Source organism: Lacerta agilis, chromosome 16, assembly GCF_009819535.1.
Source record: "Lacerta agilis isolate rLacAgi1 chromosome 16, rLacAgi1.pri, whole genome shotgun sequence".
Classification (NCBI taxonomy): Eukaryota; Metazoa; Chordata; class Lepidosauria; order Squamata; family Lacertidae; genus Lacerta; species Lacerta agilis.
In genome coordinates, this window is record NC_046327.1 from 20435795 (window position 1) to 20448096 (window position 12302).

General features: G+C 40.8%; 1 protein-coding gene across 1 annotated transcript; it reads right to left on the bottom strand.

The window, feature by feature from the left end:
- Positions 1-475: 475 nt before the first annotated feature.
- Positions 476-11290, bottom strand: SARAF (store-operated calcium entry associated regulatory factor). Its single transcript, XM_033173341.1, has 6 exons — positions 10982-11290; positions 9539-9717; positions 7713-8127; positions 6396-6501; positions 1250-1374; positions 476-552 (listed from the first exon to the last, which is right to left on the bottom strand). Exons 1-6 carry the CDS (start codon positions 11067-11069, stop codon positions 527-529), a joined length of 939 nt encoding a protein of 312 aa, XP_033029232.1. The 5' UTR covers positions 11070-11290; the 3' UTR covers positions 476-526.
- Between the last annotated feature and the right edge of the window lie 1012 nt (positions 11291-12302).

The window sequence follows — 12302 nt, forward strand, 5'->3', positions numbered from 1 at the left end:
GGGGAGGGGGGGGAAAGCATATCTCTTACTATATCTGAATGGATTGAGAAAATTTGGTACAATACTTACTATGATTATGGTTTACGGGGGAAATGGGTATTTTTTTGTAACATTTTGGAACAAGTTTAAGAAGATTCACCTTCATGCTGCTTTCAACCTGCTGTAATAGTATTTCTTCATGCTCTTTATTTTTGGGTTTGGGGTTTTTTATTTTAAAAAAAAATGTTGCCCATTGTAAATTATGGTTTACTCAGAAATGTACCATTGTTTTCACTGGGACTTAATGGTTTCAGAATGAATTTGTGTCCGCTTCTTGTTTTTCTATTCTAAGCAATTATCCAAAACAATTCCTGAAATCTAAAACTGTATATTAAAGTTCAAAACTCTTAATACACGTATGTATAACTGAATCCAAAGATGAAATTTACAAAGCCAGGCCTAAAGCAGGTTTCAAAATTGTCGGAAAGAATTTTTAAAAATTGCTGGAAAGTTGTTTTTATTCACACACTCAAGCAAATCAGGAACTTTATCTCCGTTTTGTGCCTCCAAAAGCTAAGAGAGAGAAAGAGAAAGATGATCAGTCAATGGGTAATACTTTTGAGAACAGATTGAAGAAATAATTTTATATTATATACATAAATTCTATTAATGTTTACTTGTTTTTAAATTATTCCCCCCTTTGTTTTCAACTGTTCTTATTTTATCTGTAGGAGGCCTTAAGTCGCTATCAGAGAAAAAGACAAGGAATAAATAAATAAATAAATATATATATATAAAACAACAACAACCAATAAACAATTAAACATTACTATAAATGTGTTGTGTGTGTGTGTGTGTGTGTGTGTGTGTATCCTCTCTCATCTATTACAATGTTCAATAGAACTCCCTTTGAGCAAATATTGTACACGTAAGACAAGACCTTTTGAAATTAGGTGGAAAGCAGTTCTACTTGCATATTTTAATATACTAATTTTCTATATGCCAGATACGAGGAAGTAATATGGGAGAGTATTAAATTATGTGTGCCCTCTCCTACATTATGTTGTACAGTCCAGACAGGTTTATCAGCTTGGTGAAAACTAAGCCTAAATCCTATTAAAAGTGAGGCAGATGACTTGTCACTTACCTACCCCCAAAGATTTAAACAGGAATTAAATGCAATCAATTTCTCTGGACTGCAGCGAAGTGATTAAAGTTACCGCCCCTGAGGTTCACCAGGAAAATAAAGATAACATAGCTTATAACTTACCTGAGGTGGACTTTGTCCCTGAATAAGACGTTGCAGAGCTGTTTGAAGCACCAAATGTAGGAGGTGGAGCAGTTGGACCAGCCCACGTATTATGGTAAGGTGAATGTGGGTGATACGTAGATGACCTGTGGTGGGGAGAATTCAATTAAACTATTTTAGTGACAAATGTCATTTCCCCACCACATGCAATAGCAGTACTAATATAAATGTTTAAAGAAACAGATAAGCTAGAATAGAAGTGGGGAGGTAAATTATTTCCCCCCTATAGATTTTATTAAAGTTTGAAAGAAAATAAAAAATATATTGGATGTTTGATACTAACCTTTGTATCAAAAAAGCAAAAACAAAACTAATCTAAAGAAAAAAGAACTGCTGATTCTTTGTCTGTTAGCTATACAGTATATAGAAAATTATTCCAAACATCCACTGTAAGGTAACACCCTAGAATTACACTTTCTAAAAACCAATATTTTCTTCAATCCTTAAACCCAGATATTGCATGTTCACGTTCTTTTTCAGGCAAAAAGTCTATAAGGAGTCTGTTTTGTTTTGTTTTAAAGAGGAAGGTCATATAATGTGAAACTCCTCACCAGCAACAAAGGCATTGTGAACCCAGAGTAAAAAGGTAAAGGGTCCAGTCGTGTCCGACTCTGGGGTTGTGGCGCTCATCTCGCGTTACTGGCCGTGGGAGCTGGCGTACAGCTTCCAGGTCATGTGGCCAGCATGACAAGCCGCTTCTGGCAAACCAGAGCAGCGCATGGAAACGCCATTTACCTTCCCACTGGAGTGGTACCTATTTTGAACTGCTAGGTTGGCAGGAGCAGGGACCGAGCAATGGGAGTTCACCCCGTTGCAGGGATTCGAACCGCCGACCTTCTGATCAGCAAGCCCTAGGCTCTTTTAACCCACAGCACCACCTGGGTCCACCCCTTTCTTTTAAAAAGGTCACTTTAGGAAAAAAGACATTTATATATGCAAGTGGATATTCAGTAATTTTGGGAAGAGCCATAGCACAGTGGCAGATTCTATATCCAGCATCTCGAGATAGGGCTGGGAGAGAACCCTGCCTCATACCCTAGAGATATGCTACCAGTCAGTGTTGAGAATACAGAGGTAGGTGAACCAATGGGTCTGACATATAAAGCAGCTTTCTAGTTCCTAACAGCAACAAATTACAAGTAAACTTTCCTATGGTTCCATTAAAATAATACACTCTAATTTAACAAAGAACAAGATTGCCAAGGATGGTACTGAGCAATTTATTGTTAATTTTCAAACACAGGAAGTTGATGAACACCCCTAAATCCACCAGTGAAACTCTTAAGAAAAACTGTCCAAAGAAGCAAACTTAGCTTCAGCTTAGAGAGGAACCTGTTGCCTGCACAGAACAGGGTTAATCTTAACAGAAGACAGTAATTCTCATGAGTAGCTTTGGGATTTTATCTAGTCTCTAACATGTTAATCAAGGCTGAACCACAATAGTTTGCAGAGATATAAACAACAGCATCCAAATATTCAGAAATCCTTTAGATTCAGTGCAAAACCAAGGTCACACAGCCAGTGTAAATAATATTTTCAAAGAACCTAAGAAACAAAGTGTCTGTACAAAAGCACACAAGAAGGCTGTGTTCAATGGGTTCTTGGCAAATACTAAAAATAACTAAACGTTGCAGGAAAGTGCCAAGACAAATTGCTGCAAACTCACATAAATAAGAATCTTAAGCCCCTTTTTCTTTTTTTAAAGGAAGAGACTTGTATAAGACGAGGTTTCTTTATTAGAAGAGTTTGGATTTGATATCCCGCTTTTCACTACCCGAAGGAGTCTCAAAGCGGCTAACATTCTCCTTTCCCTTCCTCCCCCACAACAAACACTCTGTGAAGTGAGTGGGGCTGAGAGACTTCAGAGAAGTGTGACTAGCCCAAGGTCACCCAGCAGCTGCATGTGGAGGAGCGGAGACACGAACCCGGTTCCCCAGATAACGAGTCTACCACTCTTAACCACTACACCACGCTGGCTCTCTAAAACATCTTGTTGAAATTTGGGGCTCATCTTATACATGGGTAGTGCATTGTGGGGGGGGGGATGTTTTATATGTTGCTTCTGGGAGCCAGAGAGCATTCACAGCTATTGGGCGTGTTATTGGTGGCTGCTGCAAGGGCTGGGCTTGATTGGCTGTCACTGCGGCAATTGGGTGGGTGATTGGTGGCTTCTGCCAGCAAGGCAACAGTGGATAGGAGGCATTTGTGACGCATGCGAGTGGCAGCGTAGGTCTTGCGATTTTCTGTAATCCCCCCTTTCTGCCCCCCCCCCCACAAAAAAGTTCAACAATTCTGGGCAATCCTCCCCAAAAAAGCTCAACAACTCTGGGCATTTCCTCCCATGTTCTTAATTTGGAGTCCCCAAAAATACAGTCTTATACATGGGGTCATGTTATACACGGAAAAATATGGTAATTGAAGGAATGTCAGCTGCTTCAAGAAGCAAGTATTAAACATTGTTGCACCATAGCTAAAGGCTTTTTAAAACCTCACCCATTCATATCACAAATTAATACTTTACAAAATAAAATGCATGCATATAGATCTACCATAAATAAAATGCATAATATTTCTGGAAGCTGAGGCAAAAAAATAAAAATGCACCATACAAGTAACACATGACTGGTTATTTTAACAAGAACTCTGTTGTAATGCCTTAAAGTGATGTATCCATCCAGATACTGGAAACTTTTTTTTATTATTTCAAATCAAAATGTTGGATGTAGCTTTCAATTTCTTGTTGCTATTATTTATTCAATAAAAAAATCGGGATCCCAGTGCGGGTTACAGTTAAATTTTTGTATTAAAAACAATTAAAACCCATTACAGGCACAGGAATAGGATGGGTCTTGAAAACACAAGTTGTAAACATAGCTCATCTAGCAAAAGTTGCAGGTTTGAGACAAGACAATTTATATCAGTAATCAAGAACAGCTTTTGAGTCAGTCTCATGTTTTGCATCCTTTAATTTCTAAATTTCTAAATGTGTCAAGAAACCTCAAGGCATTTCTTGATTTTGCATTGGCCTTCAACCAGCAGCACAACTGGACACCTTCATCTGCCCCAGCTGCAAACAAAACGTGTCTCTCCCATAATGGTCTCTACAGCCACAGGAGCCACCTTCCAACAGTGACTTCACCCCCAAAGGCATATTCTTCCAATGTCCCCCCCCCCCCCCCCGGAGACAGACAGATGCCAACCAATCTAGTAAACAAGGATCAATTATGGCATAAGCTGCTACAACCAATGCTGGTAAAAGGCGCTATCAGTTAGGCCCCATCTATAAATTCAAAGTATCATAACAGTTTAAATAGCCATGGCTTTCCCCAAAGCACCCCCATATTCCCCTCACAGGTCTCCTAACAACTCTCAGCACCATTAACAAACCACAGTTTCCAAGATTCTTTGAGGGAAGCCATGGCTGTCTAAAGTGATATGATACTGCTTTAAATGTATAATTCAGATGGGGTATTATATACAGATTAGATCACAATAGTGCCATGTTGGTAAGAGTTAGTCCTAACAGTGTTTTAACAGAAACACTGTTAATAGCAAGACGGAAAACAACAGGATTGCATTTTAGCTCTTTTTCTGTTTCTTTTTCTATGTAAATAACATGGTTACTGACTTGTCATCAACTTCCTTTTTTCCTCTGATTTACATGGGCTGGGATCTTGGCTGTGTTTTACACTGATAACTGAGCACTGATAAGCTGTTACTTAAATTTCATTCCTTTTGAAGCAGCAGTTAATCAACTATACTACAAAACAATTAAGTGGGGAAAAGCACAAAGGGAAATGGAGAGAAAAGGGAGGCTTGATAAGCAAAAGGAGCCAAAGAAAACAGTCTGGGGAGGAATAACCTGGAATGTAAAATGAGCTAAGAGGAGGCAAATAAGTAATTAACAGAATTAAACCTGGATCTGGTAATGGAAAGCAGCTTGTTCATAACAAACGAAACTGGAGAAACATTACTGTAGTTGTACATTGGAATAGGCAGGCCACAGGAATGCAAAACAAATATTAGAAGCTTATGTTAGAAAGAAGGAAGACCAGCTTATAAATGATTTATAGTAACTTGACCTTTGAATTATTATATATTTATTTTCAAATGTACACCTCTCCTTTTTGTTTTTTTCTGAACTCCCCAAAACAAAAGATAATATGCAACAGGCAAAACACAATTTAAGAATTTTTAGTATTTGAAATATTCTGTTATTTGAAAGCAAAGACCACCATTTAACACCTCATTTCTCTTGAAGCTGCTGCTTTACTATAAACAGGGTAGCAGGAATTTCTTCACTGAATGATGCAATGCTATGCAACTGCAAAGCAAGGAGCCTAATTAAAAGAGCATTGTATCAAGGATAGCCAATTTCTGTATTCTCTGGTGGCCAATCTAGTTTCCAGACTGTGGGCCTGAAGAATACTGTGCACAAAACCTAACTCCTTCATGCCTACTATAATAAAGTCTCCAAGTGACTACAGGCTGGATCACTATGTACAGAGATGCAGCACTTCAAGTACAAGATAAATATTTCTCAGAACTTTAAAGCATTTTTTCCTTTTGAAACTGTAGCATGCTTAACAAATTACAAATCATATCACGTCAAATGCTGGAAACACAATATCAATACTGCAGATTTTATACGTCTCTGGAAGATATATATTCTAAATGGAATGAGAACAGATTCTGGAAGTTTTTGGCCTTACGTCAGGGATTAATTTTACTCTAGATGTTAGGACTTGTAATTGATTTTGAATGTACTGATTGCAGCTAAGATTGTTTTAGCTATACATCAGAAAATTCCAGTTATTTGCCTAATTATTGTTGATGTTCAGTCGTTTAGTCGTGTCTGACCAGAGCATGCCAGGCACTCCTGTTGTCATTCCCCTAAGTAGAGAATGGTTAATCAAAACTTTAAAAATTGAAGACATAAATTATTGGCTGTTGTATGTAGAAGACAATCTCTCACTTTGGTTTCTTGTCCTTGGGAATGCCATTCCTTTCACCTCTCACACATTTTATGTAAATTTATCACCCACCAGGTCCAGAAAGTATTGTTGCCAAGAGAAAACAAGGTACTGTAGATAGTCTTAGAGCTTACCTTTGGTTGCCTGCCAGGTATCCCAGTAGCCCTCCAGCACCTAACCCAGTCCAGAATCCTGGCCCTGAATTTGAATTTGAACCAGAATACGAGCCACCAGCATCACCTTAATCCAAATAAAATGATATAGATTTAGATTAAACAATCTTTGAAACAGAAGCAGTGCTGCTATGTTTAAGAAAAGTTACAAGAGGGCTATTTGCTTTGGAATGTCACTCAAGATCAAGGCATGCTCTCGAATGATTTCAGACGCTGAATCAAGGCCTGCTTAAAAACTCTGAAGGAATGAAGGGGAACTACACTAACAGTTCACACATGCACACTCATAACTCCAATTACATAATGCTTCCAGATTAACAATGGGTAATACGGGTAATATGAAGGCAATTCATCTGATGTTAATTCATACATGCAAATCATCCTGATGCTACAGTTAACAAGAGGTGCCCCCAAATAAAAAAGCATCACTGCTACGTCAGCAAACACTGGGTCCCCATTGCTAGAAACTGAAGGGTCTTTTAAAAATTCTAACAGCCTGATCTCAAATATATTTATTTAAAAGTAAGATATGGAGATGCCACTGGGGGTTACTTCCTAATAAGCTGCTTTTAATGTTTTGGGGGCAACCCAGCCAGGTGGACGGGGTATTACTATTACTACTACTACTACTGTAGCACAATGGGACCTGCAATATTAGCAGAACAGGTACTACCAACAAGCTTTACAGTTTGAATGATGCCTTCTTTTTATTGACTCAGGATCTGCTAATAAAACATTGTGTTTATTATTTCCAAGATGCAATGTACCTATAGTCATTCTTAGACCTTCTGAGCTTACTCTACTCCATTTCATTGACTTGAGATTTGAAAGACAGTACAGTGACAACAACATAATAGACCTGCATCACTACCAGCATTACATCTTGCCACAAATAGTTATAAACATAGCGACAGTAACTAAGAAGGTATAGAAAAGATTATCTACAGAAAGCAAGCCACACCTACAAGCAATGAAGCATCCATGCTGATCTCCTTCTGCATTGCAGATTTGTAGAAGATGAGAGCTCAGGCCCACATGAGTGGCATACTCTATTTCATATCCTCTTACCCTCTTGTGGGATTGCTATTTCCCACCCTTTTGGTTTAGAATAAAATGGAAGGAACTGTCACAAGAACTAATGAAGTTCTGCAGAACATAATAATGTCTTTTACAGACCTGAACGAGAACTGACCGAGAACAAGAAATGAACAAAATTCTGTAATGCAATACTACTGTCCAGCTTCGGACAAGATCTCTCAATGCAAGAGAGAACTTTACCTGTGAAGTGGGATTTAAATCCTGGAGGAGGTGAGAAGTCTGATTTAAATCCTGGTGGAGGTGGACTTCGATAATCCTGCTGATTGGTTCCTGGATGGCCATCACCGTCAGAGAAACCATGTTGTGGCCGGTTATCACAGAGAAATAGCTTGTAGACGCCGTAAACAAGGCCCACAAATAATATTAAGAGGATCACTCCAGCACCTGAGCCTAATGAATCATGAGACGTTGTGGAATAGTAACTCCCACCAAAGGAATTCGCTTTCTGCTGTCCTTCCTTGGTTAATTCTAATGTGTACTCCAAGCCACACGATCCTTTTAATATGTAAGGGTCATCCGGGTAATCGTAGCCTTCACAGCTTACTTCGATTTTTCCAAAGCGATATGAAATATCCATGTGTGCTTTACACTCCCACTGAAAAAGGAAAAATAATTTGTTATTTTTGCTTCCTTTTAAGTAGAATAAAATAAACTACAGATACCAAATTGTGTCTGTCCACAAGTGGACTAGATATCAGTGGAATCCCCCTACCTGACCCTTAAATGTACGCTAGATGACCATATGGAGCAGATCTGACTGAGCATACAGGGAGAGAATAAGAAGTCCTGTCATATGAGGACTTCCGCTCACATGACCGTGGATCTCACCAATACTGTAATGTTATTTTAAAATAGTGTAACACACACAGCATTTCTGTTTCCTGCAGATTAGGAGCAAGTTCTCAAAAGGAATTTCACAAGAAAGTAACACTAAACAATTAATAAATTTGGACCGCATTCCTTGTAATAAGACTTTAAACATGTATTCTCAGTTCTGTAGCAGTCAACACCAACTGTTTGACTGCATATATGATACTTTTTGTATATCCATAGGGATTTTTAAATTTAATAGGATGCATGTATCCTCAAAAGATTTAAACAGCATGTCATTTTTATTATTTTTACTGTTTAAAGTTTTAAACAAAAGTTGGCAGAGGGAGTGTCAAAACTTTTGTTCAGAGTGAAGTAGCATGCATCTCATACATTCTGTGCCAGCTTCTTCCCTGTCTGAGATAAAGAATAATTAAGCCAGAAATTAATATGCCCTTTAGAAGTCACATCCCCTTGGTAAGGAACTACAGTACTTCTCTATTTCCTAATGACTTGGCACAACGCATTGTCCGATTACAAAAAATAAAACAAAAACAGTACTTGACTTTATTATATGCCATAAATACTGTATTTTTAGCCTAAAGAGTTCAATCTTCCAGGATTAAAAATCTAATTATTTTAAAGAATGCAACGTAATAAAGAATTATCCTTATGGAGTTTACTCATCTAACATTCAGATCAGAATCGTCAGTCTACTTGTTGTTGAAGACTTCAAAATATTCCACTAATTCATTATTGTGGCTGAGGAAGCAGGTTGGTCAACAATCTTGTTTGGGGAATTTTTATTACAGTTCAGTTTTTCTAAAAACTGGTATTTTCAAAGTCCCATAAATGAGGGAAGCTTGTCTTTACCCACTTAACAGGATTCACAAAGTGGCTTGGGGAAGACTGTCAAACAGAAGTACCCTTTAATAGCACCAGAACACTTGAAATAAATATGGACCCACTTTGTAGAGGAGTTAGCTTCTCTCAATCTAGCTTTTTGTTTTTTACCTCCTACATCTGGCTGGAAATGGAAGCATCAATGGCTCATCACCCTAAGTCCTGGCCATTTTGCCTTATGTGTGCCTTATCAAGGGAACATTCCTTTGTATGCCTTATCAAGGGAACATACAGCATTTTCTCACCCCAACACCAGGATTAATTAATTTATACAGATTCCCAAGTAACTATACCTGTACATCGTAGCCATCCCAGCCTTTGTTGTAACACTGGACAACCTCAGGGGTGTAAGCTGCACATCCAGCTGAGCCTCCAGTACAGTGCAACTGGGGAACTGGAGATGTCCGTCGATAATTTGTAAACTTGCCTGGGTAGAGTGTCAGGGCTTGGATTTCTCGCAACAAAATTTTATCTGGAAGAATGTGTGAGTTACAAAAATACATTGAGAATTAGATTGGTTGTATTGATATCACATTGAATTACATTGGAACCAGATTGGACTGTGTTAAAATTAGACTGGCTATATTGGCACTGTACTGGATTCTTTGACATCCTCTGATTAATACTTACCGAGCATTGACCAAGATACATGCAAATAAAGCCCACCAAACTGCAGCACATTGGATCTGAATTCCAAAGTCCATGAAATTCACACTGAGGCCCAATTAGCCCACTACCTTATTCATAAGATGCCTTTGAAAGCTACAGCTTTCCCCTGGTCTGACTAGTGATTAGTATGCGGAGATACTGCTGCTGAATAGGAAGGTTTCCATGTTGTCACCACAGTTACTGAGAATAGGAAAAGACACTTGTTGGATCACACCAGATATTCACTTAGCGACCAGTCAGATGATTCTGGAACTCTTACAAAAAGGCAACTGCTCTCCTGTTTATTTCCCTACCCCACCCACACCCACAAAACCCCAGTCATTATTCAGAGACAAACTGCCTCGGAGCCTAATGAATTAATTTATTAATTCATGGAATCATAGTACTGTTGAGCTGGAAGGGGCTCTGGGCCATTTACTACTACTACTACTACTAAATTTGTATACTGCCCCCATACCTACAGGACTCAGATGTTTCACAAGACAAAATTGTGATATAAAAAGATAAAATACATAATAAAAATAAAAAACCGCGAACAACCCAATAACCCCCTACTCCAACACATTTTAAAAGGGCACCTGGTCTCAGCCCTCTGAAATTCAATGCATTTGTCAACAAAAGCAACACAGCCCATGCCTCAGGCTTACAACCACACCCACCACCTGTCACAGGGGGGAAAAGGGGATGTGGAGGCAAGTGGGAAACGACCAAGCTCAGGCATCAAATTCGAAAAGCTTACAAATGCCCGCTTGGGCGGAAAGGGCTGTCACCTTTGGACGCCCCGACGTGCCAAGAAGAGACACCTTTTGGCGTGGCCGGTCCCGCTTCTGCCTGCCACCCACGAACGTCAAAACCCGGAACCTCCCAAGCTAGCAGGGCGCCGGGAGAGCCGCCCTCCCGCACCGAAGGCGTTTCCGAGTTAAACTGCTCCTGAACCTGGAGGCCCCATTTCCCTGTCAAGACTGACAACAGAAGCCTCTGACAGGATACTGTGGCCGCCGGTGACAGGGAAGCGACAACACTCCTTCCCACTTCCCCACACGCCCGCGGCTCCGGCCTTGCCTTACCCTGCTGGGCCCAGCCCCACACCAGCCCGGTCCCCGTCAGCACCACCAACAGCGGCAGGAGCAGCGGCAGCCTCAGCGGCACCGCCATCGCGGCGCGTCCGCCGACGAGTCTTCTCTCAGCGGCTGTGGCGTCGGTGATCTCGACGTCTCTGATTGGTTCCCTCGCCGGCTCGCCGCTGCTGCCTTTTTCAAGGATCGAACCTTCTCGATAGCGGCGCAACGGTGTTTTAATCGCGTCGCAGTTGGAGGGGGGCGGGATTTTGTCGCCCGCCTTTCGCGACTGGATGACAAGGCAATGGGATGATTGGTCATTCCGCCCGCCCACCACCACCCGTCGCCCGGCAATCCTATTCGCTGGCTGGAGAAGCTCCTCTCCTTTCATTGGCGATGCTTGCTATGGGAGGCGGGGCAAAGCAAGCAGCAGTCGGGAACCAATGTACCGTCTCTTCCGGTGAGTCAGTGTCAATAAACAAAGGCCGCTTAGGCGATTAATAATGCCACAGGGATCAAACTTGGGTCCCCAACTGTTGTTGGACTACAACTCCCACGATCCCTTTCTAGCTGGACCAATTGTGACGGGTGATGGGTGTTGTAGTTCATCGACAGCCGGCGACCCAAGTTTGAGGAACACGGGACTGGACACGGGAAAAGCTCCCCAGTAATAGTCCAGGTTGTTTGGTGGAAAGCAAGCTGGAGTCTTGTGGCACCTTACAGACATTCAGCACAATGTGGTTGTAGGCAGGCAGGGCTATACAGTACTTGCACAAATCCATGAAGGAAGCACAACAGACATATATGATGCAATATATTACCCAGCTGTGCAATGCACTGTATGATTCAGTTAAGGTTAGGAACAGTGGAGGTTTTTTTTTTAAAAAAGAGCCTGACGTGACCTTTTAACAGCAGCTTGATCTATAGGTAGTGACATTATAGTAAAAGGTCAAGGTCAAGGACCCCTGGACTGTTAAGTCCCGTCAAAGGCAACTATGGGATGTGGCACTCACCTTCCTCCAGACCGACTGTTTGTCCACATACAGCTTTCTGTATCATGTGGCCAGCATGACTAAACTGCTTCTGGCGGAATGGGACACTGTGATGGAAACCAGGGCGCACGTTAACACCGTTTACTTTCCCACCACAGCGGTACCTATTTATCTACTTGCACTGGTGTGCTTTTAAACTGCTAGGTTGGCAGGAGCTGGGACTGTCACCCCGTCACACGGCTTTGAACCGCTGACCTTCTGATCAGCAAGCCCAAGAAGCTCAGTGGTTTAGACCAGAGCACCGCCATCTCCCTTCGACATTTACTTGACATTATAGT